Consider the following 27,384-nt stretch of genomic DNA (forward strand, 5'->3'; position numbering starts at 1 on the left):
AGAACTTTAGACATGGCAATACTAGTGTTAAAAACTGTGGATTCATTTTTCTGTTTCTAAAATGCTACTCAATACTGTAACTACTCAGCTTTAGGTATATAAGGAATCAGCTTAGTAGACTTCTTAAAAAAAAAAAGACAACTCCTATAATGCTTGGATGAATTAAAAAAAAAAAAGACAACTCAACGGGATGAAATAAAAAACCACCCAACAAATCAACTCTAACAAATAACCCCACAAATCCATTCAAAATACTACATTTGAAACACTTTCTCATTATTAAAAGCTCAAAGAGACCACTTACATTACAACAGCATCCTTGCTAGGTCCTATTGCACAACAGTTAACACTGTTCCCTGTATGTTGTCAGCCCCAGTGACAGAAAGCTGCAGAAAAAGCCCCAGCTATATACGTCCTCTTTAGCATTCAGTGCTGCAGGAATAAAAGCAGCACTGAATAGACAGGCTGGCTTCAAAGCACTGAAATGCTTACAGTCTATTCCTGCCGTTGGCTCTCGTTCCCGGAGTTGTTAGTTATTCCTTCTGTTGTTTACACTAAATATTCATTAGTAAGACAAAATATGAGCTTATTTTATTTTAATATGCCAAAAATGAGGGAAAACATCCAGATATAGATAAAAGATGGACTTAGTGGAGATTGTGGATGACTACTACGCTGAATTAAAAACCTGGTGAGCCAGCTCCCACTGGAACGTGTGGGGGTGGGTGGGAAACAAACAAACAAACAAACAAACAACCCTTGTCCATTGAAAGGAATTCAGTAAAATATGCTTTAGCTGAGCCCCAGGATTTCACTTCCTCCCCCTCCCACTGCAGGCCTTTTGCTTTGAGGGGTTCTCAAGGAATCAGTGAATCACAGTTTATAGTCTGAAGCAAGTTTCAAGCATGTCATCTCTTTAAGAGGTACCTACTTTCAGGTAAGCTAAAACCCACTCTTTCTCTACTGTACAGTTACGCAAAATAAAAAATACAGTAGAATACTGAAGCAGAAGTGCCCAGAACAAGCCTACTGCACCTACCACAAGGCTGCATACATTAGAACATTAACTACAGAGAGGCTCTTCCCTGGAACATCCTTGCCCTCCTCGTGTCAGCTTACAGCTCTCCTTTCCAGGCTTGCTCAGTCAATTCCCAGAATCCTGGAAACAATTTGCTTCCTTGTGCTGGAGGTAGACACTTCATTGTTCCTCTCATGAGGGCACAGTAACTTTATTGAAGAGTGTTGTTTAAAATGAACAGATTTGAATGGCGTTAGCAAAGAAAAAAAAAGCAAAAAGCCTAACCTCCAATATAGGAACTACAGCAAGTCTTGATACAAAAACCAGAGGTGCTAGGCCTGGTAATCACCTTTTACTTAATCCCTCAACTGCTCAGCCAAGCATCCATAGGACAAAAATCCTACCAGTATTCTATATATAATTAGAAAAAGATAAAATCAAAAATTAGGTACTAGACTGATGAAATTTTCAACATGAACAGCTGAAAACTAAGTACATCTAATTTATATTCCCGTGTGCCATTATGCTGACACTGTTACTGAAACATCAGTATGCCACACATTAGCCTCTAAAAATCAGATTCAATGATTTTCTACAAGATACACCGTAACAGAACCAAAATCAGAAAAAAACCTTCCAAACCAAGGGAGGCTGGTGAGCCGGTCATTTAATAAACCCTTCTGGCTCGGCTGCTCTAATTGACACAAATGCTCACATCACACCCAGCCCCCAGTATGTGCTCAGGGACCCGCCTGTCGCTCAGGGTCAGGTGCCAAGGTGCGCGGCCGGGATGACTCCCAATGCACTGGCACGCTGCCGACGACAAGGAAGGGATCAAGAACTTGTGACAGCTGGGCATTTTCTAGGCGACTGAAGGGTGGCACAGGGAGACTCGCGGATTTCATGCTACCTATTCCTGCTTCCACGTCCGCCCCCAAATGGCTCTGTACCTGTGTGTGTGTGTACATGCGTGCGCGCCGAAGGGACGGCGAACTCTGCTCAGACGCCGGCACGGCCGGTCCCGCTTCCCGTGTCGGGGCTGGGACCGGCCACGCTCAGTGCGCTGCACGGAGGGAAACTCCCGCCTGTGGAGAGCCCCGAGCGCCCGGCTCCCTCCTGGCGTGGGAGTGGGAACTGCGCGCGATGGGTCGCGGCGGACATCGGGCAGCGCGGATGTCCCTCGCCCGCCCAGGGGGCCGGGGCGCGGGGGAACCGGTCCAGCCCAGCCCAGCCCAGCCCAGCCCAGCCCCGGACACGGTCCGGGCGTGGCGGCGGCGGCAGCAGTAACACCAGTAGCAGCAGCAGCCGGGGGGTGGTCCCGGCGCCGACAAACAACAGAGGCGGCCGCCCGTGCCCGTGTCCGTGTCGATGCCGCCCGGCTGCGCTCCCCCAGCAGGGGCGGCGGCGCCCACCCGCGTCCCGCCCGCCCCCCGCCGCCGCGGCGGCACTCACGCAGGCAGAGCTGGGTGACATAGGCGTAGTAGGACCAGCAGAGGATGCTGGAGATGAAGAGCACCGGCACCCAGTAGAGCAGCCGCTGGCAGCGCCGCCGCACGCCGCCCCAAGCGCCCGGCGCCCCGGCTGCCGGCGGCGGCGGCGCCGCCATCTTCCCGCACCGCATCCCGCCGCTCGCTCCGGGGGCCCGGGCCCCGGCCGCGCTCCCCGCCGGAGCCCGCCCCGGCCCCACCCTCCCGGCGCGGCCGCTCCTCCCACCGCCCGCCCGCCGCTCCCCCCGGGCTGGGCAGGGCCGGGCAGCGGGGGCAGAGCCGCCCGAGAGCCCGCGGCGTCCGGGTGTCTGTGCCGGGCCGGGGACACGGACACGGGCATGGGCGGCAGGTTCGGGGCGGTGGCGCAGCGGCCCCGCCCGGCGCAGGGCGCGGCTCCGGCCGCCACGTGCTGGGGCGCTGGGGCGGGCGGCGCCCTGGGCTCGACGCTGCTGCCCTCATCATCCGCCTCTGATAGCGGGATGGCGACGCTTAACAGCGCTCTGCGAGGGCTTTAAAACACCCGGTTAAAAAAGCGCTGCCTCGTTCGCAAATAACGCTTCGGAATGCAGCGAACAAGTGTTGCGGGCCGCCGCGCCTTGGCGGGCAGGAGGCGGTGGGCGGCCGCTGTGGGCAGGCATGGCTGGCTTGTGGCTTTTGGCAGCTGTTCGTGCAGGGGAAGGTGGCGGAAGGTTGTGCTGACTCACCCTTCCCCGAAAGGCTTTCCATTGCACTCATCGTAATGAAACGCTTGTGAACTGTAACAGCAAACCCAGCCTGCGTTAGGCTGTGTGCACCCTAATCGTTGCTGAATTATCATCGCAAAATCAGTAATGTCGAGCATGGCCTGCAGTGTTTCTGCAATCTGCTAGAATCTCTCAGACCATCAGCGATGCAGTAGGTGGGAAGTAGCTGGTTGATTAAAATGGATTTGGACTTTGAAAAAAAAAACACCTTGTCTAATATCTCATGCAGGAGACTACTCATGAAGATAAATAATCACTATCTCGAAGGCATACAACTACCATTGATTGAGAAAAAGGCTGGGAAAGAGGAAAAAAATTGGAGAAAATAAGACAGAACCAATAGTAGGTGTTGCTGGCAGGTTCCAGAGTAGAAAATGGAGTAGCTATAGTATGTTTGTTGAAGAGACACAAAAAAGAAGTTGACCATATGGCTGCAGTGTTTTTAGGTGATGCAAAATCATGCACCCCTCTTACAGTAAGATCAAACTGAGCGATTTCAGTTAGCCACAATGAACTGAGTGAATGACCAACACAGGATAATGTATTGAGAGGGATAATATATATATATCCCATGGCAGTAAATCATCCTTTCCATTCAGGAAAAAAGACTTGTATATCATTCTGAAGGGCTCAGCAAAACCATTTCCTCAATGTATGGTTCTTACAGTAGAAGAATGAACAAAATATGCTACCAAAATATTGGACCAGAATAATTTAAGAAAAGATTCTGCATAATGGCAAATTATGTATTATACATTTAAAGGTGAAGATACAGTGAATGGTGCTGAAAAGCTAGATTTTATATTCCTTTATGCTATAGTTCTCAAAACAAGAGTAAAGAGACTGAAACCAACATGATGTAGACAATAAAAGCTTTTTATTTCACCTTAATTAATCGTCCAAGTCATTGCTGAAGCCAGCATTTTAATAGAACATTTAAGGGATTTTACTTTACTATGTTTTAAAGAAAACATCTGTGATTATTCAACATAGATTTTAAAAGCAGAAGGAGTAAGATTACCACTGCCTGAAGGCAAGCCCCATGCTTGGCTGCAAAAGTTAAAAGAAATTAAGGCAATTAAATTCATTTGATGGCTTTTTGCACTTATTTGGAAATACGTGACAGTGACCTCTCTCAGGTACCAAGGATAATGCATCTGTTGTGTTCTGTGTTTCCAGGGAGACGTGTCTGTACCTTGAGAAGTTTGCAGCTAGATGCTGTGTATGTAAGAATGAAGTAGGTTTTGCATTGTCTTAGGGGCTATGGAAAGATTTCTCCTGTAAACCATATTAAAATGCTGTATGTGACACGGGGCTTATTAACAACACATGCCAGGGAAACACAGTAAACACCAGAGAAAACTTTATATTTGGAGTCATAGTTATTATAGAATATTATGCATATAGAGAGGTGGCAGTTTGCCAGGAGTGTGGGAATAAAAAGATGATGTATTACAAAGGCCTTAAATTATATCATACAAATTCTGTTCAGAATTATTGCCTCATGGAAATGGGCTTGCATCATTCAGCATTCTACCTTTTCCATGGCCACTACCACCCTCTGCTCACTGCTCACTTTCACAGTAATTAGAATTCTCTTATTTCATATGCTAGTAATTACATGAATAATTACTACAGTGTATGCTTTACCATAGCTCCAAAATCATGGTTATCTGGTTCAAAATTAGTGAAATAAACAGGCAAACTTCACTTTAATTTAGATGGAACAAAAAAGCTTGCCCTGACTAATACTCAGAATTACCTTGGAGCATCCTTTGGTCAGAGAGCTGTAAAGAATCCGTCTCTCCTGTCCTTCTGTCTTTTCCCCATGGACATGGGCTCTCTAGCTCCTCTTCATATCCATAGTTATTGTCTATTCCTTCCATGGCTCTCATCACTCTCCAGCTGGGTCACAAAACATCCTTTCTGCTGTGCTTTTCCTCCTCTTCCTCCCTCTGTGGTATGACCTGCAGAAATTTTAGGTAACAGCAGAAATACTCAAGAACAAGCATATTCAAAGGAGCATTGTGTTCTGGCAGAAGTAAGTCTTGGGATAGTCCAAGCCATTGGGTATTAATGGAGAGTTTTTCCAAATCAGTGTACTTGGGCTTTGTCTCTACAGTGAGAGAGGTTACTTGGGGCACAGTTTATTGCTGCTTGTATGAAATGTTCGAAAGAAAAAGAGAGAGGAAATGAAGGTAATTTTCTTGTCAGGAGCTCGGCTGAAGGAAGATGGGGTTTGAGGAGGCAGCTTGAGTGTTTGGCAAATTGAAATAAAATGTTCTTGTCATAAGTGGTGCTACTCAGGCTTTCCCCTCAGGCAAGGTATATGCAAATGATTGCTGGTAGATTTTTTAAAATGTGTCTCTCCTGGCATACATTTGGGTATTTCTGACATTGCTGCTTCTGACTATTCTCTGTACCCAGTTGTGCAAAGGGATGTTAAAGGAAGGGGCCACCACCCATAGCTCTGGGGCTGGGCATCCTCCTCCCTGCTGGCCCCCAGCGTGGGGACCTGGTGTCTGTGTCCCAGGCTGGTGAAAGTGGCTGCTGCTTTCCTGCCCAACCAACAGCAGCTTCAACAGCACCTCTGCCCAGGGCTCACACAAGCACCAACAGCCTGCACCTCTGCCCAGGGCTCACACAAGCACCAACAGCCTGCACCTCTGCCCAGGGCTCACACAAGCACCAACAGCCTGCACCTCTGCCCAGGGCTCACACAAGCACCAACAGCCTTTCCCTTTCTCCCCTGTGGCTGACAAGGCTGAGGGTCACTGGTGAAAACCCACACACCTCCCTCCTCTCCACCCTCACAAGCACATGCATTGTTGCAGATCCCCAAGGCATGGCCTCCCTGGTTTTCTGATAGCCCTGCCCAGATCCTAGACCTTCTTACCTGCTCCACAGTCCCAAATCACCAGCTGTCCAGCTTGGTGCTCAGTGCATTCTGAAACAAGCATCCTCCCTCTCCACATACCCTTGCCAAGTACTCTGGCTGACCAGGGCTGTCCCTGTTGTTGTGAGTGTTGTCTGGGTACATTGTACATCTCTAGGTTTGGCTTCCTCCCTTGGTCATTCCACTTGATAAGGTCCTTGATCAGATGACATTAATGAAGCAGGCACTCCCTCCTTCCATCTGATCTGACAGGTAGATTCCAGCTGGGTTCAGGTACAGAATGGGGAGTGAAAACTCTGCCTCTTTCTGAGGAAGGCATCTTGACATGCTTAGCATGCAGTCCTAATTAAAAACTACTCCTTTGCAAGTCAAGAGAGGGCTCTGCTCCTCCCTGTGAGCAATCTGATAGGATGGAATACTTCCTCCCCCGCCAGGTCCCATGTATTCCGTGGAGGAGGAAGAAGAGTAGGACAGGAAAACACATATTTACTCCTACACAAGTGCAATACACAGAGCAGCAGCTAGAAGCAGGAATACACACAGACAGACTGACAGGCACACAGCACTCACTGAGTGAACCAGCAGCCCTGCAGGGATGCTCCTGGCCTTCCTGACAGTGACTGTGCTGCTTGCATCTCTCCAGAATGTTTGGGTGTGGGACCACACTTACCACACACAGGAAATCTCCACAACATTTCTGGCATAAGATATTACCAGGAAAATGTATCTTGTATCCCAGCTGGAGTTCAGGACCATCTGTGTACAGTTGATAGCTCCTGGCTACATGAAAACAAGCAGTTAAGGAGGAGCCTCCCTGGTTTCAGGCTAGCTGTCAAATGTACTTGAATTGAAGGGCTGGCCCAGATGTGTTCAACTCCTTGCTCGCCCTCTCAACCCGGCTTAGTACTGAATTATTCCCAACTGTTTTGATACCCAAACCTAACTGTAATTGTATGATTTTTTTTCTTAATTTTTTTGTGGCAATTTTCCTTGTTCTCCACAGGAAAGGCACGTTTAGCTCCTTTCCAATTCCTTCTTTAGTTTTCTTGATTTCTACCTCTGTATTGATACAATACTGTATTTGTCAGAGTCTGCCTTCAGGGAAGTTTTTTCAAGTCCTATTTGGGCTTATTATCCACCCACTCTTCTGTCACTTTCAGTGGTAATTTTTTCATTGCATTGTTTTATTTTTTTTCCCTGATGCATTCATCTGGGAATTTTCCTTCTCTTCCTGCTTTTCCTTTTGTCTCTTAAGGTGGGAAACATGGGAAAAAGCTAAATCAGTTCCAATCAGTGCTAGTTCCTGTGCAATGGAGATCTATACAGTGCCCTAAAGCAGGTCTCTGCTTAGGCAAAAATCAAAACCCCTGCAGTAAAAAACCCTTCAAGAAATATGTGAGACACCTTATCCCATGCTGTGTGCACCATTTGTGTGCTTTCTGCCCTATGGAGTAGAAGTTATGTGATTTAATGGTTGACACCAAAAGCAGACATCTCAATTTAGAATTACCAATCTGATAACCTCCTTTTTCTCCACCCCCCCCAATTCTTCCCAACAGGGTGGTTTAAAACTTACTTTTACAGCTTATGCCCTGAAATGTCCTGACAGATTTGAGCCACTCCATGCCTTGGTCATACATCTATGTTTGGCTGTTGTCCAGGGATGAAATACCTGCCTATGTTTGTGCTTCTTGTTGCTGGGATCCTCAGAGTACGTCTGCACAAAATGCAGCAACAGCCACATTTTCTTTCTTTCCACTTCCCATGGAAATGTTTTACCTGGCAGACTGCAAGCCAGTTGTGGTAGTTTGTCCACTGTCTTCATGAAATGATACAAAAAATGCTGCAAGGGCCACAGCACAGAGAAAGTGAATGGTTCAGCAGCCTCTTACAGAATCTGCCTTGAAACAGCAGAGACTTCTGGATTCCAGTGTTTCTCCCTGTAGTGGGTTTTGTCACACAGTTTCCAAGTGCAAGGACATTTTTTTGTAAAGCTAGGTAACTAGCTTCAGACTCAGTATTTTATTGCAGAGATTAGAATACCTGAAAGTTTATTTTTACAGGGTCATACTCTTTTGAATCTAGGTTATAGCTTCTGAATCAGGATTAGAGTTAAAAAACCTCACAGGTAATACATTGCTTTTTTCTATGAGTATTTGTATGTACAAAATTATGTATTTTAATAAAAAAATTTCAAGTGGGTACTAGTATTTTCATAGAATACTACCAGCTAATTGTCATGTTCACCTGTGGGAGGAATTTTTAAGTCAAACTAGTGGTGAAAATTAACATTACCCATTCAAGATTAAAGCACGTCCTTGTATTAAATTGTATATGTAAGAAAATAAATGCAATATATCCAAGGGCAGTATCTGCTGACAGATTCAGGGTGCCAAATGCTTTCATGGATCCTCAGTTATAGGGAAGAATACTGTGCATTCAGACCTCACACATATTAAAAATATTCATTTTAGTTTTGGCTTGTTTTTAAGGGGAATTCAAACTTGGTATTGCTACAAATTAGTTCCAGATCCATTTATTGAATAGTGATTTTTTGGTCTGATTCTTTTCCTTGTGCAAGAATGAGTCTCAAGTTCTTTTCCTAGACACTGTCTTGACTATATTCTCAGTGGGACAAGAGGGCAAGATACATCATTAGGTAATGATCATCGTATCACACAATGTCGCATCAAAGTGAAAAATTTCTGTATCATTTTCCCCCCTTTACTTCAGTGCATTTGTATCCTGATATTTAGATGGAAAAGAAGAGATCAAATAACTACAGAAACCAGTCAGTGTGACTAAAAAATGATGGAAGTTACTGTTCAATACTTTGGTTTTTTTTCCCTTCAGGCTGATAATGTTCTATGTCATATAAAGCAACAATCTACAGTGGAAGGAGTCTGTATCCACCTACTGCTAAAATGTGCAAGGAAGGAAGCTGCCACTGGGCTCTTAAACACCAGCAGATTATCAGGGAGCAGCCTACACTGTAGGATATTCTGCCAGGAGCCAGGGGTTCACCACAGCCCAGGCAAAGGTTGGTTAGTACCACAAGGCTACCCAAAGCTGAGGTTGCCAGTTCTCATTTTATCCGAGCTGGCCTGGGCATCTGTGGGCAGTTCCTAAGCATCCTTTGAATATTTACCTGCATTATTAAGTTTTCTCAACTTACAGAGGACAACAAGAGCTGCTTTTAAACAAAGCCTTAATTTATGCAACTTTTCACACAATTTAGTTGCAGCATACACATCTTCTGTGCTGCCAGGATTTTTGCTGATTTTTAATAAGGTTTTATTGAGCCCAGTGACTGTTGCTTATCCGAGGGGTGCCTCTAGAGCAGATGGCATATGCCATTACTGTGCCTTGCTTTCACCTGTCCTTGCATTTTCAGGTCTTCTATGCAGAATTCTGTGGCTGAAAAGCGAAGCTATCTAAAGAGATGACTAAAAGAAGAAAACAAGTCTATTTTTTTGTCATGGCAAGATGCTCTAATTCAAAGTGCTTACACATTCATGTTACCAAATAAAAAAAAGATTATGACAAAAGAATTTGAATTATACACATGGCAGAGAAAATTAGTTTCAAGTGCATTTATTTTGAAATAAACAAGAATATTATATGTATATATTCATATTTATATTAAATAATTTTATTAAACATGAAGAAAAATAGTCTTAAAAACTAATCTGACACTTTCACATTCTATTTAATATTAAGTAACTATAGATAAGAAATTTATAGAAAAATGCAAAAATTGCTTCAAGCCAGCCATAAAAGCAAAGTGCACTATTGCCTAGGGCAGTGGAGCAGCAAAATGATGATGGTACAGCTGCTTCCTCCAAGGGAAGGTCATTGTGAGTGACAGTCATGAATGAGAAGGAAGGATGGGAACCCCTTCAGTGACTCCCAATGTTTTCTTCTCTCTTCTTTGTCCTTTGCCACTGAATTAGCAAACTGGGTTTTGCATGTGCTGACAAGAAGCAGTGAGACAGTTCTGCGTACCGAGACAATACATTGAATACAGCTGATTCCCTGAGTGATCACTCAGGGGCTGCAGCTTACCTCTGTTCTGCTGTGTCAATTCAAGAACCTCTATCTCAATTTATTTGATTTATTTCTTGCTGTCAATAGTTTAAGGACACCAAGATGGAAATTTTGAATTTATTTATCATGAAATATTAACTGAAGTATCATCCTTTGATAGTTTTCTGAACTGGCCTGGGTATTGCGGTTTTATTTTTTCAGATAAAAGCCACACTTAGCAAATTTTTTTTTTTTTTTAATTCTCAGTGTGGAATTTCTTAAAAAAAGCTTCCTTCTCATTTTGTTTTGGTTTTTCTACCAGAAATATATGTTACTATAAATTAAGCATTTCAAAACTTAGGTGCACTGTTACACAGACACCATACATCTATTCACATGACATTTAAGATGATAATTGAGCAACATGTGCACTGAATAAAACTGTAAAAAGTTTTATTTCATGATTTGGAGTAGTAAGATATCTAAAAGCATTATTTTAGTTCTGTTTTGATTGTCTGATTACCAAATATTTCTGCTTCTGATGACAATTTGTTGACATTAGTTCAAGTGTGTGCGTATTCAGCTGGAATTATTTCATGGCACAGTCTTTTCCTAAACAGATACAGATTTATTCAATATCCAGTAAATCTCTTCAAGAAGGGTGTAAAAAGTATTTGTTCTTGCTTGTGTGGATTTAATTCCTACTACCTAACAATAATGTTAATAGGGAGTAAGGAAATAGGCTGCTGCTGAATAGCAAACAAGTAATATTCAAATAATACTACTTAGTGTTGTTCTGTGCTGTGCATGCATTCATGTTTTGTTTTGCTTTTGGTTTGACACAAACACAAGCTATTTATCTAGTTTTCAGATACGGCATTCCAGAGTAGCAAATTAGACAACTATAACTTCTATTCAGTGCCACTTCATTAAAAGTGCACTATTCACAACAAACACATGAATTTGTACTCTACCTGAAACATACCAGTGTATGGCAATAAAATTTATAATAAATATTACAAAGTGTGTGCTACATGAATTTGAACATTTTGACTTGTCTTTGACACACTACTTGTAAGACATCTTAAAATATGTACTATTTTTTAAAGGATAAATTCATAAACATAATAATAAGACTTGGAGAATCTGAACATTGTAGTTCATACAGTACTTTTCCTAGGTAAATACCTATCATTCACATTATAACTGTAACAGCTTTACTCCTTGTAAAATAACAGCCTCTAAGACTTTAATTTGTCCATTCAACTCATGTGTAATTGTTATGCTATTTAATGTAGTCTCATTTTCAGTTTAGCACAAAATTTAATAGTGCCCATCTGAAAGTGAATTCACAGTCTAAACTGATGCAGGCGGTTTCTCTTCACTGCCAAACATCTTCCTGCCCAGGTGTAAGACTTATTTTTGTTTCCTTTTAAATCACAAATTTATCTCAAAATAATAAAAAATAATATCCAAAAGGCGTTCTTACAAAAGAAGGCTTTGCCCACTCACATGGCATAGTTAATTCATCAATTAAATAAAATCCATACTGAAAAGCAGTTTTAAGAGTTGATGATCACTACACTAAGTGGAAAAGAAGTTCTGTGTTTTCTGCTGCAGCTGGAAGATTCGCCATTCACCTGGGTTAGTTTGTTCTTCGTTAAGAATTCATGGGAATAAATAATTTTAGCCAGTGCAGATAATCCTGCTTCCTTCCTTTATCTCAGCATATCTCGTCTCCGAAATTGCTTCCATAGATCTCTGAGATGCTCACTGGTTACAGTCATCACACAAGAGTAATATTCCTTCCAACCATACTTCGGAGTCTCCTGTGAAAAGTGAAAAACATACAATTGGAAAAAAGATACCATCCACTAAATTCATTAATTCTACCTTAAGTTTTATTCAGACTGATACATACTAGATAGTTTTTTTAATATTAAAATAGTGGGAGATCAAACTTACGTCTGTAAAATGAGAGTTAAAAATCCGTACATAGGTTAAGTATTCAAAAGGCATCCTCACTTCACAGCACACAATTAGCATTCAACCAATAGCCTATTTATATTAAAAGATGCAAGAAAATATTTCCTCTTTATTCAGGTATGCCCAGCTCCCTCTCTAGTTTTGTTCCTTGCTTCTTTGTATTGACACTGTACTGAAAAGTTCACCTATGACCCCAAACAAAAAGTACAGAAAATTATTGATGTTCATTAAACTGAGGCACTAAAAGCCAAATACCATATGGGCAGATGACATGAAAGCTTCTGTATATTAGATTAACTTAATCCCTGCAACATGAATAGTTATCCACTGAATGGAGAGGAGAACTGGCCAAGGGCTGGCCTGGGAGATTCACTGCTCTGTGCTCTATGCTCTCTGTATTTATCACTGGATCTCATTATTTCTTCCACTGTTCCTAACTCCACAAGTCTATTTTCATAGTAAGTGTAAAAAATAGATGGAGAGATACTAAGAATTAGAGCAACTGGGGAAACAAACCACTTTCCTCCTGGTTTATATGCTGAGCTATGCCACATGGTGTGGAGTATCCCCTGGGCCAGCTGGGGTCAGTTGTCCTGGCTGTGTCCCCTCCCAACTCCTTGTGCACACCCAGCCTCCTTGCACGTGGGGTGGGGTGAGGAGCTGAGCAGTCCCTGACTCTGTGTAAGCACTGCTCATAGCAACCAGGACATCAGTGTGTCATCAATAGTATTCTCATCCTGTATTTAAAACACAGCACTGTAGCAAATACTAGGAAGAAAATTAACTCACTCTGAGCTAAAACCAGGACACATGGTGAGACTGTCCAATACCTTGTTTTGGTTGAACTGAGTGAAGATGTTAAAGAAACATGTACACTGCAGTACATGAAAATCCACCATTGGACACTGAAGCCTACATCTATTTATTTTTATCCCTCATCTTGTTTAGTTAAAAAGCACTGAAGTTTATAAAGAAGTTGTAGATATTCAGCACACAATTTAATCCACAGTAGTATATGATGATGTTAAAAGAAATATTGGAAACCATACTTATATGAATGCATAATTTAGCTGGTATTTATAGTCAGTCTAATGAAAAAATGCATAACTTGCATATTGCAGTGCATTATTTAACAAAAGCATATTCCGTTTATTAACCTGTGCTTTAAGATATGCATTTATTTTTTATTTTATGAAACAAGTTTGGAGAAATGTTCATGAAAGTCATTAAAAGAAATGCTGAAATACACTGACTATTCATCTACTTATTTCTAATGTATGCACTGTTGTTGTATGTACTCTGAGTGTACCAAATCCCCAGAAGGAACAGCTTGTCCACACATTCTGCAATGCTTTCATGTTTCACTGGAACATTCTCCTCCCACTGTATCCAGGTATATTTTTAAGCTTCTTGTCAGGTTTAGGATCAAAAGCCCAAGTTCTGCAATTTCCAATTACTTTTGTAAGATGAGTCAGGAAGGTGTGCCTAATCACACACTTCTCACCTCTCTGCTTTAGAGAAGAGGTAAGCAAAAGTCTCTTCAAACACTAAGCAACAGACTCTTTCATTTTTTTACAGCTGTCTTTAAAGGGAGCTTTTTTAAAGCTCCCTTTAATACACTAGATGTATTAAATTGCTGTGTACTAGGAAACTATAGAAATAAAAAACTTTAAAGATTAGTTACATGAAAAATTTAATTTTACTTGACAGGATAAAGTGTTTACAGAAGAAAGCAATTTATAGTTGAAACGGCTAGAAATGAGGTTCTGAAACCATGCTTCAGTTTTTAATGTCTTTTTCAAAATAAATTTCCTTCCTCACTTAGTCTCAAGGTACTATTTTCAGCTATTAAGCATTACCTCCTAAAAGCTTGTAATCAGAAATTTTGAAAACCCATAATATTCAGAACACCTAGAAATCAATTATTTGAATTTAAAAAAATCTTAAGATTCTCAGAAAATTACTAGTACATAGAAATTAACTTCTAGATTTACATTTGTGATGTTGTAATTACTTTCATTACTTCAGTAGTCAATAAAATCACAGTTATGGCCTAAGTATCTATTACAGTTACTGAGCACATTTAGCAAACAGTACTTTAGATAGACTTGAATCCCTTTATAAGTTGGTCTCTAGCATCCCTTTTTGGAAATTAACTTTGAAGGGCTTTGTTAGAAATTTCCTAGATAATCCTATCAAAGGACATTCAAAGCAGAGCTCTCCTCTGTGCTGTGTCAGGCAGTTCTCCACAAAGGTGTTTTTTCAGTTCTCCCTGCAGTGTATGCAAAGCAGTACCTGCAATGCCCAGTCAGGCTGTGTGCCCTGCAGGGACCACACACAGCTTGTACAGTTGCTCCCCAAGGAGAAATCTGCATTATTTATGATAAGGGTACAACATTCTTTACACTGTGGAGTAATGGCATTAGTGCATTTTAGAGATATGTGATGTACAGCACAATGTGCTGTTTATTGCTTGTCAGAGGGCAGATTCACAGTGGGGTATAATCTATGGCAAGCCTGCCAAGTATCTTAATCTCCTTCACCAGAGCTCTACATTTACCATAGAAAAGCACAGTGTTTCAAAGCACAATGAACTGTACATTTATATTTGGAAAAAAAGTAAAATTAATAGTAGTTGTACTGCACCTAACTGTGGGATGTAGTTGCAGCTGATTTTTGTATTTTATGTACATTTATGTGCTTCTTTGGACATCAGACTGAAATTTAATTACCTATTGAAATTGTTCCTTTCAAATCTCCAATGATTCAATTTTTATTATCTTTTCAAATTATAAATTAATTTGAAAATAATGATTTTTAGAATGATGTAAAATCCTTTCACTCCACAATGTATGGCAAAGACAGAACTATCTGTATTCTACTCCACAGTACTTTCCAAATCACTTCACATGCCTTGGCTAAAGGTTCCATTTCCATTAGTAGAAGTTTACAACAAATCTGAAGAAATATTCTGAGTTATGCCATGTTTTGCACCAGCCAACAGCTGGTTACATCACTGTAACCAGCCTGGGCTTGATCTCAGGGGTCTTTTCTGACCTTAACCATTCTGTGATTCTGACTCGTGATAGAAGCAGTTGCTCAAGTGAAGAGCAGTAGCAAACTAATGTGTCAGCAGGGAAGAGAGAATTTTCTGTATACAAGGCTTACATTGTATTCTTCAGTGCACAGGCAACAGGTATTTGATACAGACCTACTACTCAAACAAGCTTGGATACAATGAGAATTTTTGTTACATCCAGGAGCTCCAGGTGGGAAGAAGAGCAGGGTAACTAACTAGAGGCTTCTGCATTAACTCAGTGAGGTTGACTGTAGCCAAGTCCATGCTCTGAAAACTAACCTGATTTCCTCTCTCTCCAAATGGGTAGTGTAGACGTACTATAATTCAAATTTGGTTTGAGAATGACTTTATACAGAATGAACAGAATCTCCCTTTCTAAACCTTTTTTCCCGGTTTACATCATCTCAGCACATGAATTAATTAATTTAGTGCCTGAAGTTAGATCTGACAAGGTGTTGACATATGTATACTTGATGCTTTTACCACAGTCTCTCTTTCTGTCACCAAAATAATTTTATTAGGTTTGTTGATTAGATACTGGATTCCTTTGTGTCACTGCATTTTCTTCCACTTGGTCACAAACCCTTCACTGAAATTATTAGGGAAGCATCATGACTATGTAGCATTTTGCCAGTTTCCTGTAAGAGCTGTTCCACATCTTGAAAAGTTACAGTTTAAATAATACTTAATATGAAACCACAATATGGGTTTTGACAAAAAGACAAAGTACCCCTAATAACTATTTTTAAAAATACATGAGAAAAGAAGAAAGGAATCTTTGAAAATCAGAAGTTTCAAAGATATAAAGTTACATAAGATTAAACTAAAGCCATGACTTCCTCTCATGTGACTAGTGACTTGGATTACTGAAATATTAAATTTTAAAAAATTTAACTACTTTATTAGTCATTTACGCTTCCCATTAGTAATGTGGAGAAACCAGACGCTCTGTTAACATCAAATTCCCTCTTCTGTCCCTCACATAGTAGTACAATGCTTCAGTATTGGGGTATAGTATTTAACAAAAAGCCTCAGCTTAACACTGTGCCTCAGAATTAAAGCCAGCAGGGGAATGAAGTCAAACCCTCCTGGCTCAGGAGCAGGAGATGTGCTGGACTCCTCACAGGGTCACTCAGAGCAGACACTGGCCACGGGGCCTTGCTTGTCATGGTGTACATCTCTTTGCTCCTCCTCTCTGTAAAAAAAACATCTGGGGGCCAACAGCCTTCAGAGCAACTGCAAATTCTTTACATGGAAACAGGAAAACCCCTTAAATTGCAAAGGAACAAACTCTTCATGGAAGAGGAGAAATGTCTACTGGTGCAGTGTCTATATCCCCTGTGTGACCAACAGTTTCACAGCACGGCTACAGCATATGCACACCCCAGTTTCCACACTGAAATCTGCAGTACACAATTGAACTGAACAGATGGACTTTCATGTAGTGGATATGTGAAAAGGGCCATCGTGATTATGTGTGGACACAGTGCTGATTTTTCAAAATGCTGGTACAGCAATAATTGAGGCAAAAATACATGATTGCTTTCAAGTATGCAGCAGTATAAATCAAAGGAGAATCAAGTCACTAAAAGTCAGAAAAATCTGCCTCTACAATCTTCCTTGGTAAATACTTATTAGCTATAGCTACCTGAGCAATTACTTAAAAAAGGGTAATGGGACAGACAGAAAACAGCAACAGAAACTAAGAAAAAATACTTTTCCTAATTTGAAACACAATACAAAACCACAGCTGGCTCACAGAACAGTGACAGTGTGAGTCAGTCATTACCAACTCCAGGATAAAATTCTATTGCTTCAGTCAAAACACAACATGATGCCTTGAGCTACTACATAGCTTGCAGCCATATAACCTATTCCTGAGTTTTGGAACAGGAAACAAAGCAGTGACAGTTCAACATTCAGCCATTCCTGCAGGCATGCCAGCACACTCAGACTGGTGGCCAACACATACCGTCATTTATCTGCTATAGAGCTCCTTCCTCACGCAGGATTTGAAAGTAGTGTACCTCTGTATAGGTTTGTAGCCCTGTGGAGCAGAAGATGGAGAAGTGTGCAGATGCAGACAACACGTGAAGGCAGCCAGGGGTAAGCATAAGACAAACGGTATCATGAAAATACAAAAAAATGGCTTTAATTGACAAATAGCTAGGAGATACAGTACACTATGTGTTTTGCAAAATGTTTATCATTTAGTCATTGATTTTCAATACTTCCAGTTTAAAAATGGAATTTTTAAAGGAAAGGGAATCTTCCTATATATTTTTAAATTTGAAAAAGAAAGGGAAATAATTATTTTAACTAAACAGTAAGCAAAAAAAAAGCTTTTCATGTTTGAACATTTAGTAAGTTTATGGCAATACTCTGACTGACCACTTGATGGCAGCTTAACATATGAGTTTGCATCAAACTGCTAAAACAAAAACAAGGTTTCAGGTTGTGCTACAAAATTGCAGAAAAAGAGAAGTTTCATTTGGTAAAGTCTTTAAGACATTTACTTTTCCAAAATCGTATCTAAAGTATGTATTAAAATGAATATTTATTGTGTTCCTGTAAGAGGCAGTACCTGACCCTCCTGAAATTTTTAAGCTTTTAAATAAGACAAACCTGTGACATATTGACTGATGTTTCAGAACTGCATTTTCATTGGACTTGTGTGACTCCTTGCTCTTAAATAGGTTCACGTTAGTCTGACTATATAACCACAAAATGCCCTTTTCTAAAATGCTCCCAGTACCAAACCTTGTAATGGCCTCAAGATTCTGGGCAAACCTAATTAGTGAAACAACTTTTAAAAAGGTAGAATTTCTAAGTATAAGATGTTAATTGTAAAATTGTACTTCAAATCACAGGCCTGAAACTGTTATTTTGGGATCACAACCGAAACTGCTATTTTGGGATTTTTTTAGAGAGATACTCAGACACTACATTAATTGGCAGACATTAATTATAAAATACTTAAAATTAGGCATTTATACTTCATAAAGGGGTTCAGATTTCTCATGGCCAAGATTTCTATGTTGCTACAAAATACTGAATAAGCCGAAGCTGTTACGATTTCTTATCTGTATAATGAAACTAACCAAATTTTCATACGGATTCAAGCCACAGTTATTGATAAAGACAATGTTAGTAATTTGTTAGTTTTGATTTAGCACAAGATGACATTTGAGCCCTCCACATTGTAGGAGCAAGAGGGCAAAGTTTTACTTGTTTTGGACACATTAAATACTCTGCAACTTTTACCATACAAACAATAGGAAGCAATTAATGACACTTTCCACCAATTTGTTCTGGGAAAAAGGTTCTTTGGCATTTTCTACTTTTTATTCTAAACCTAGACTGCAGGGGGTGGGGGGTGTTTATTAAAGCAAAATTTTTGCAGAATTTTTTTTTTATGAAGGCAAATTTTTGCAAAATTTTTACTATTATCCACTCTTGGAAAAAATTGGTTTGTGTGACACTTATGAAAACTTACTGGAAATTGTAATTCTTCAGTTTACTATTGTAATTGTCTTGGAATATTACTGATTAGTGAAGAGAATGTATTTAACAGAATTACAGGACCAAATCACAGTTGTCTCCCAATCAGCAGATGTCTGATATTTAACTTAAATTAGAATTATAATTAATGAAAGACTGTTATTCTTCTGAATACTGGCTATTCTTTATAGTTCTTTGACAGTCCACTGGAATATTTTATAATGCTTCAGAGAAAAGCAAGATACATACATAAGACTGAATAGTGCTGGATGACACGGAGTCTTAAAATTATATGTGATTTCTGTCATGCATTTTGTGAAATAGGAACATGTAATAAATACAAGAATTACTTAGTAAGCAGACTGTTTGCTGGTTAAATTAACATACACTGCACATTTACAATTAGTAAACAATTAAAACATACAGCTGAACAGCTTGAAACAATTGTGAAACAATCATCATTACCACACCATAATAAAAGGAATTGAGGACCAACAAGGAAATAAGTTTGTTACAAATACAGGGGTTGTTATCCACATTTTTTGTTTGTTCATAATATTACAGAAATAACAAGTAAACTATTAGACTCAACAACACAAAGTTCTAAAATTACATTTAGGAAGCTAACTAAATTTAACTAAAATTACAGAAAGAACATATTGAAATGTGACTTTAGGAATCATAATACAGTTTAAGATTTATGTCTAAGCAATAAAGTAGTAAGGTTGTTGGTTAGAACACCACTTTACATTTAGTTTAAAATGTTAACACCTGTCATAAGGAGAAAAAAAATGACTGCAATAATTTCCTGCCCTCTAGCTTATTATAATTGAATATTAGATTCAAGGTTTAATTATTAAAATCAGCTCTGAACAAGAACACAGCATTGTTCAGCACCACTTCACTAATTTTTATTTGAAAATTAAAACTACCTTCTGCTCCAACTCTTTCCAACTGTCATCATGAGCATTTGGTGTTTTATATAATGTTTTAGACCTTTAATTAAACTTCTTGAGCTTGAGAGAGACAAATTCTCTTTTCTCTGCATGCAATACAGACATAATTACTGCCATTGTTAAAATTCTTAATGCTAATCTGCTAATCACACAATACAGAAGAAATGACAGTATACAGGGGATTTCTCAACTCCTATTTGGTTTGCACATTATAAAGGTACATCATGTCCTCTAAATATTGCTTTCTAATAAAAAACCACCAAAGAAGAATTTAAGAAGGATTTTATCTTACAGATTGCTTCAGTATTTCTATAAATGTATAAATGTATGTCTTAAAATACATGTCATAAATGTATGTCCTTAAACATATGCACTGCTAGTTTGAAATCTACAGGTGCTACAGATGCTAAAGTAGTGGTAAGTAGCAAAGTACACTGAGATAACTATAAAAATTAGAATCCTTACCCTAAACCCTCGATTGAGTCTGTCCTTCATAATACCAATAAATTCTTTATAACTCAACTGGTCGTCTCTGTCGACATCAAAAATCTTGAACACTGTGTTCACCAAATGTGGTGAGAGCTTCACACCTGTGGCTACGTACACAGCACGCTTGAATTCATCTGCATAAGGAGAACACCAGGAAAAACATTTTAAAAGGTGAATTTAAGGGTACTTTGTGAACAGTATATTATGAAATATAACAAAACTTTTAACTCAAGATTTCACATTTAAATACTCAAAAATATGTAAAGTGAAAATTAGGACTGAATTTCACAGTTCTAAACCAAGTAGTTCTTAACTGCTATAAAATTACACTGCTTAATTTGTGCCAATTATTTTACAAAAAAGATAACACTCCATATACTGTACTATGTGCAATAACAAAATTAGAAAATCATATTATAATTAAACCTATGTGGCATATATGCCATTTACTTATTTGACACAAAACAGAACCCAAGAAATAGAGCACAGAGAAAATGACAGAATCCCTTGGTAAGGCCACATGAGGTAGGACCACACTGGTGTTATGGGGTCAGACCCATGAAGAGGCTGCTTGAGGAGAGCACACAAGTCTGACCACTTTGCATATTGCTCACTTGTGTTCCCCAGGCATCACAACTGTTTTATTAAGGATTGTAGTAGGTACATACATGCCTGGTTCTTTAAGTACCCACTTACTGATTTGTTACAAATCTGTCTGATCTCTCTTTGGACTGTCTGACACTGTTTTCTTCTACAGCCTTTGCAGAAGGCCAAGTTTCAGATGCTCACTGTGTAAAGAAATGCTTATGTTTACTTTAATCTGATCTCTCACTGGTGTCATCAAGTGCCTCTTAACTCTTGTATTGTAGGATTTGATGGACAGCCATTCTGCATTCAGCTTGTCCATCACTTATATAACTTTACATGATATCTCTTATGATATGACCAAGCCTTTTCCTCTCACAGCTGGAGTCCTAGCATTTTTAGCCTTTTACTGGAAACATTAAAACTACAAACTAGGAAATAAATTTAAAAAAATTGCATTTTTGTCAATGTTCTATATGGGTATCAATGGATTTTTATAAAAATACAGATACTTACCTTGACCTATGGAACGACTTGCAAAATTATACATTTGCATTGCAATTGTGAAGTCTTCTAGATTGTTCAAGAATTGAAAAAATGATCTAAATTCTTCAAATGTGATACCCTAAAAACCAGGAGAACAATATGCACTTTAAGAGTTATCAGTGGTAATAACAACTGAATAAACAAACCTTGCAATGTCAACTTCATTTAACAACAGATACCAGACCCATTTAAAAAAAAAAAAGGATTTTTAGTAAAAGTCAATCAAGTAGAGAACTGGAGTTTCTTGAGGAATGCAATATGTCTTTCCTCTCTGTGACTACAACAAGACAGCAATTCTCACCAGAGTAGTCAAAAATACTGTTCTATTGCTGAGGGCAATTTTTAAGAATTCCAGGATTATTACAATATGATAGTCAATACTGAGAATAAAAATTCTAGGTTTAGATGAACATTGGAGTATGTTTACTTCTGAAAGCCACTATTATATACATGTGAGTGCATGTGCTCATATAAATACATTGAATGGATTCATAAATATACATTATGATCTATCTTAAGCCTGTACTTGAGGGTGAAATTTTCATATATCCAGATTTAGACACCCAAGTCTCTTCATCTGAGGGTTTGCAAGTACTGAAGGGTTTGTCCAGCTTTTAAAAAATCAATTGCATTTTGACCAGACTTTAGACTATCTTCTGAGAAAGCTTCATTGAAAATGTTCTTGTTAGAAGAGTTTATCTTCATTCCTTGTAATATTGGTTCTGCTCTTTTCTCATCTTAGTTAGAGATTGAAACATCTGATAAACTATCTCAAAATCAATTCTGAAAGAGACCTGAAAATGAGGCTTTGAACTAAGCCAGGACCATTGCCTATATCAAATTCTCCCCGGTCTCAGCCATTCTGAACATGGAATGGCATTCTGTGTCAAACCTTGGACTCCTCTAACTATAATTCCTGGCTATTTTTCCATTTGCTTTTATTCTTTTATCCTATTTAAGTACTTGTCTCTGAAAATATACTTGAAGGCAATAGTAAGACGTGTGAGCCTTTATGTTCAAACTAAAGCATTGATCTATGTCTCTGCTCGAACATATACTCAGTCTTTATAGCATGGTGGAACCCAGGAAACATGCAAGTGTAGGTTTGTGCCAGTAGGTGGCAGAGGTTGGATGCTAACCCTTATGAAACAGCACGGAAAATGTGGAGAGCAGGACAATATTGTTATAATAGAAGAATTTAATAGGTCTCCACACACCTGAGATGTAAACCCCTGCTTAAGTGATCCTACCTAAGCCCTGGCTAAGATTTATAAACTCTTTGGAGAGCTTGGCCCATATCTCCATCATGAATTGCTTTTCTCAACAAGCAGATCCTTCACAACTGGGAGGAAACCCTCATATACACAAGTAGAACTACCATCGTATATAAATTTTTATCTTAAAAACTGAATTTAATATTATCAACACTGTCTTTTTGTTTCATTGCATTTGACACTTTTAGTTTATGTGCCCAAGTTCTATTTCTTGCACTGTGTTTAGACTGAAAGCTCTATGGGACCGGGATAACTCTGCCATTCATTTGTGAAATTCCTAGATCAGTGAAACTTCATTTCTCAGCCAGGAGCCTCAGGTACTATGGAAAAACAGCAATTGTAGAGAACATCCACCCAAGTCTTGAGCTCACGTTTTTAGGTTCACAGATCTTTAATGTGCACCAATTTGTCTGTAAAAATTCTGAATGCAAAAAATAAGTGTAAGAAGTCAGGCTACTGCAAAAATCTTGTTTCTGTGCATGACTTTTGCTTTTCCTAACAGTGCTCTTTCTCATCCCTCAATTTTCTGGCTTTTACCCTTCCAATTCTCTCCCTGATCCTGCTGGTGGGGGAGTGAGCAAATGGCTGCATGGGGCTTGGTCAGTGGCTGAGATTAAACCATGACAAAAAAAGGAAGTTACCTTCAATTTAGATGGACAGATTTTATTTTACTACAGCAAAGAAAACTCAGATTAATGTACCAATGCTGCTAAAAATGCACAGACTTTCTTCAGGAGCTGATATCCATAGTAATTCATGATGCCAGCTTACATGAATCACTGCTTGGCATCTAGTTAGTAAAAGGAGGAAGACATCCTGTGAGCAGGCAGCATGCCAGCTGAACATTTTAACATGATTAAAATATGACAAAAGATCATCATGCTGCTTTAGGGGCTTCTTTGTACAGCACCATGAAAGGTTAACATTGCCATTGTGAGAGTATGGGCATATTACTTTACACTCTCGACTTATTTTTCTTCTGAATGGAATCCTCTGGTTAGTATTAGTATTGCAGCATATCACTGTCATGAAATGAAGAGCAAATTTTATAATTTTCAAATTATAGTACTATGGCAATTGCCAAAAAAATATGACAACATTTGATCAACATATGAACACCACCTCCATGGCAGTAAGAGTCAAAGTCCTATTCTTAAAAGCCTGTGGCCAGCATAAGAGATGTAGTAACAGCACATTTACCAACCCAATGATACAAAGTTATGAAAAACAGCAATGTCTTGTTGCACTTAATGGAGGTATAGCATATGACATACCTCAAATACCCAAATATATGGCACCCGTCCAGTACCAGATCATAGCATAAAGGCAAATTTGTAACTGAGTGACACAGCTTTCTGCATGGAGGTTTTCCTTAACTGTTGGTCTCACCAGAGACCAAGAGGAGGAAAGTACAGTAGAATACTTGCTATAAATTGGAAGACTTAGATATGAACTTCAAAGACTTCTACTTGTGTTCAAAAGAAAGTATCTGTATAGTTACTTAACTTCAGCTTTGACATTCAAAGTATTTCTCTGTAACTACAACTGTCATTATTTTTCAGTTTCCCAAGTGACACATTATTGTTTTTACACAAGACCCAAAGTGAGTGTTCTTTTGTTTTTTTTTCTTAGATTTCCATCTGGAACCATGCAGTTTTAGCAGTTCTGTTGCACTGTCATGGCTCTGAATATTGAAACCTGCACAGACCTTTGACAGCAGTTTGATCTGAGCACCTCAGTGCCTAGACCAGGAACTTGGAAAGGGTGACTGAGCAGGAGCTCTGATCCCAATCTTACCACGTCATCTGACATCTAATCTGGTCAAAAGACACAGCCCTGCTTTCCCAGCTATATTTAACACTCAGTGGCCCCAACTGCTGTACAAGCACAGGAAGAATCAGAATATCCAGATATCTGAACAGAAAACTGGTAACTTTTGGAGTGTGCTTCTATCAGGTCAGTTGACTCATCTTAGTCTGAAGACTGAAATTAAATGTCATTCCTCAAATAAAAACAGAACCTAAACAAACTGTTCAAACTGATTTATTACTTTTCTTTGCAAGCTCTGCTATCAATGCTATTAAAAGACATAGTTATTGAAAGAGCTAGATTTCTAGGACAGATTAACCTGATCTTCTTCTGTAAACACAAACAGAAGAAGTATATCCAAAACATCTCTTGTTTGGAGGGCAACTTTTAACATTATCCTATAGATTATCACTGATGCATAGTTGCTACTACATTTCTCTCAAGATACACTTTTGACAATGTATTTGTTGTTAAACAAATTAAGGACTATCTACCTCCTGAGCTTTACTGTTCATATTATCATTTCTGTCTCTTGAGTCTTTAAAAAATCCACACACCCAACAATAATTACAAGCAATTCACTAATAAGACTATAAGACAATGAGATAAAATGTGATGTTATTTCTGAGGAAATGCTACTCCAAAGGCAATGGAAGGAAGGGAAGGGAAGGGAGGAAGGGAGGAAGGGAGGAAGGGAGGAAGGGAGGAAGGGAGGAAGGGAGGAAGGGAGGAAGGGAGGAAGGAAGGAAGGAAGGAAGGAAGGAAGGAAGGAAGGAAGGAAGGAAGGAAGGAAGGAAGGAAGGAAGGAAGGAAGGAAGGAAGGAAGGAAGGAAGGAAGGAAGGAAGGAAGGAAGGAAGGAAGGAAGGAAGGAAGGAAGGAAGGAAGGAAGGAAGGAAGGAAGGAAGGAAGGAAGGAAGGAAAGTAGAGAAGGAAAGAAAGAAGGAAGGAAAGAGAGAAAGAGAGGGTTTTTTGATAATTCATTGCTAGAAAATATTTATATTTAATGTCTTATGGTTTTTGCAATTTAACCTGTTCTGTTGCTTATGTTCTATCTAAACTTCAGCAATATTACTAGCTAAATCCTATGGAATATAATTCTATGCTATTTACTCTTCTATATTTTATTCAGCAAGTAATCTGAAAAACCAGGCATGCAGTTTATGATCAAAATAAAATCCTGGTGCTAAGGAATTCAGTCCAACAAAGCTATGTTTTCATGTTAATGACACTGGGACTGCATGCTGTGGTCCACTGCTGAGCAATTACCTTTTCTTCAGGAATACTGCCACGCATGTTTTCCAGGTAACTTGATGTATTTTCTACATTTGTATACCTCAAGAGAATATGGGCAAAGTCTTCCTCACTGATGGTGTTCATCCCATTAGAGTAGGAAAGGAATTCTATCTCTAGAACCTCAGTTTGCAGGTTATCCATGAATCTAAAACACAAACAAAATGTAAAGAAATTGTTATACTTTATATTTCTACTGTTTGTGCCCTTAAATAAGGACAGGGCTGGGGTATAACCTGTCCACCCCAAAGTAACTAAAATTTGCAGCAGCACTGGAAGAGGACTTTTTATTATTGGGCCACTTATTGTTTTATTTTGTTCTTTGTGTATATAACACACACAAAGGGAACACAAACCATAAAAACATACCTGCATAAGCTATGTGTATAGTAATATAGTACACATTAATTAGAAAAACTATACAAATATATTTTACAAGGAATTAATGAAGTTGAGACTCACCTATAAAAATCTTCAAAGTTCAGTTCTGCTTTTCCTTTCTTGCCAAAAAAGTGTACAAGCAGTGTAGTATCTGACAGTGAACTTGTATAATCATCAGCACGCTTAAATATTAGAATAAAAAAAATTAAAGGCCATGATTGGATCAGATACAGAAGTATAATCTGAGAGTGCCTATCATCATAATAGACTTTTCTATTAAAAGAGTTTGTATTTCATGTTTATAGTCTTTAAAAAGATTTTAATCTTGCAATCCATTACATTAATTTTGCCATGCAATTTTCACACAAAATAGCAGTAGCTGTTAATTGCATTTAGTAGAAAGTAGTTAAACTAACAGAATGATGTAATGGAAGCTGCAATGAAGGGGGAAAAGGTATGAAAAATAAAACCAGAAACTTGTGAGGAAAAAAAAAAACAACTTATCACTTAAGGTAAACCATAAAATGTAACTTCCTTTGTAGACAATCTCACTTTCCTTTTACTAGGAAACTAAGAAATTAAAATATAAAGTATTAAGAAGAAAGAAAGAAATTAAAACACAGTAGTTAATATACTCTTATTCCATATTTCAAAAGTAAGTATGGGATTGTGTTCCGCAATCACATCAGTTTAGGTGTATTTTAAATGATTCTTTTCTGTAAGTTGCAGATAGCTACATCTTAAATGTAATTGCCCAAACACATTTAAAACACCAGAATTAGGAAATATTTTGAAATAATTAAGCAGTATTTGGATTACTTCTCTTAGGACTGTTCCTCATGTTGTGATCTCTGTGCAGGACTGGAATCTCTGAATATGTACTAATACTTTTTCCTTAATAAATAACTAAGGTTTTGAAAACCAGATTTAGAAGAGAAAGCCAACTAATTTTGACCATTTTTAATAGCAAAAGTTGTAAACAGGAATCCAAACAGAAGTAACTGTCATCTTTGTATAGTGATTGCGTAATATTCCACTTTTTTTACTACATATTCACTGCCCTTAACTATTGCATATATGCATTGATTATACCTCTTTGAAAAAGAAGCTCTTGATACTGAAGAGCTGCAGAATAATTCAGTAATATAAGGCTCTTAAATAAGCCATAGTAGCCCAACATGACACTGTTCTCCTGGTGTTAACATGCTTCTGCCAACATTGGAAATCTAAAAAGTAATGTGTTTAGTCTCCTTACTGCACCTGCTTAGGGATTACCTCCTGTCCATGCTCTTTTTCCTTCAAAGACTTTATGAAAAG

The 27,384-nt window shown here is 38.9% G+C and overlaps 2 protein-coding genes and 1 long non-coding RNA gene across 9 annotated transcripts in view; all 3 read right to left on the reverse strand.

The window, feature by feature from the left end:
• Positions 1 to 2,706, reverse strand: part of ZDHHC2 (zDHHC palmitoyltransferase 2) — a 35,498-nt gene extending 32,792 nt beyond the window's left edge. The window contains exons 1-2 of one of the 4 annotated variants that reach the window (XM_077177489.1): positions 2,635 to 2,680; positions 2,471 to 2,562 (exon numbers count right to left, since the gene is read on the reverse strand). In XM_077177489.1, the coding sequence (XP_077033604.1) occupies positions 2,471 to 2,562; positions 2,635 to 2,639 (97 nt within the window). In that variant the 5' untranslated portion in view covers positions 2,640 to 2,680. Of the gene's footprint in view, positions 1 to 304; positions 577 to 1,968; positions 2,064 to 2,470 lie in introns of those variants that run through there. The other 3 variants (XM_054632865.2, XM_054632866.2, XM_077177490.1) reach the window with 3 other exon arrangements.
• Positions 2,707 to 4,108: 1,402 nt separating this feature from the next.
• Positions 4,109 to 6,994, reverse strand: LOC143693846 (uncharacterized). The gene is made up of 2 exons (XR_013181828.1): positions 6,145 to 6,994; positions 4,109 to 5,215 (listed from the first exon to the last, which is right to left on the reverse strand). It is a non-coding gene; the product is annotated as an uncharacterized LOC143693846 (long non-coding RNA).
• A 2,728-nt stretch (positions 6,995 to 9,722) lies between these two features.
• The window catches only part of MICU3 (mitochondrial calcium uptake 3), a 52,388-nt gene continuing 34,726 nt past the window's right edge, over positions 9,723 to 27,384 (reverse strand). For 2 of the 4 annotated variants that reach the window (XM_054632857.2, XM_054632856.2), the window contains 6 exons: positions 26,149 to 26,249; positions 25,663 to 25,834; positions 21,283 to 21,391; positions 20,158 to 20,315; positions 17,208 to 17,282; positions 9,723 to 11,999 (listed from right to left, as the gene is read on the reverse strand). In XM_054632857.2, coding sequence (XP_054488832.2) covers positions 17,214 to 17,282; positions 20,158 to 20,315; positions 21,283 to 21,391; positions 25,663 to 25,834; positions 26,149 to 26,249 — 609 coding nt within the window. In that variant the 3' untranslated portion in view covers positions 9,723 to 11,999; positions 17,208 to 17,213. The remainder of the gene's footprint in view (positions 12,000 to 17,207; positions 17,283 to 20,157; positions 20,316 to 21,282; positions 21,392 to 25,662; positions 25,835 to 26,148; positions 26,250 to 27,384) is intronic. The other 2 variants (XM_077177493.1, XM_077177492.1) reach the window with 1 other exon arrangement.

Source organism: Agelaius phoeniceus, chromosome 4 (assembly GCF_051311805.1).
Source record: "Agelaius phoeniceus isolate bAgePho1 chromosome 4, bAgePho1.hap1, whole genome shotgun sequence".
In the NCBI taxonomy this organism is placed as follows: Eukaryota; Metazoa; Chordata; class Aves; order Passeriformes; family Icteridae; genus Agelaius; species Agelaius phoeniceus.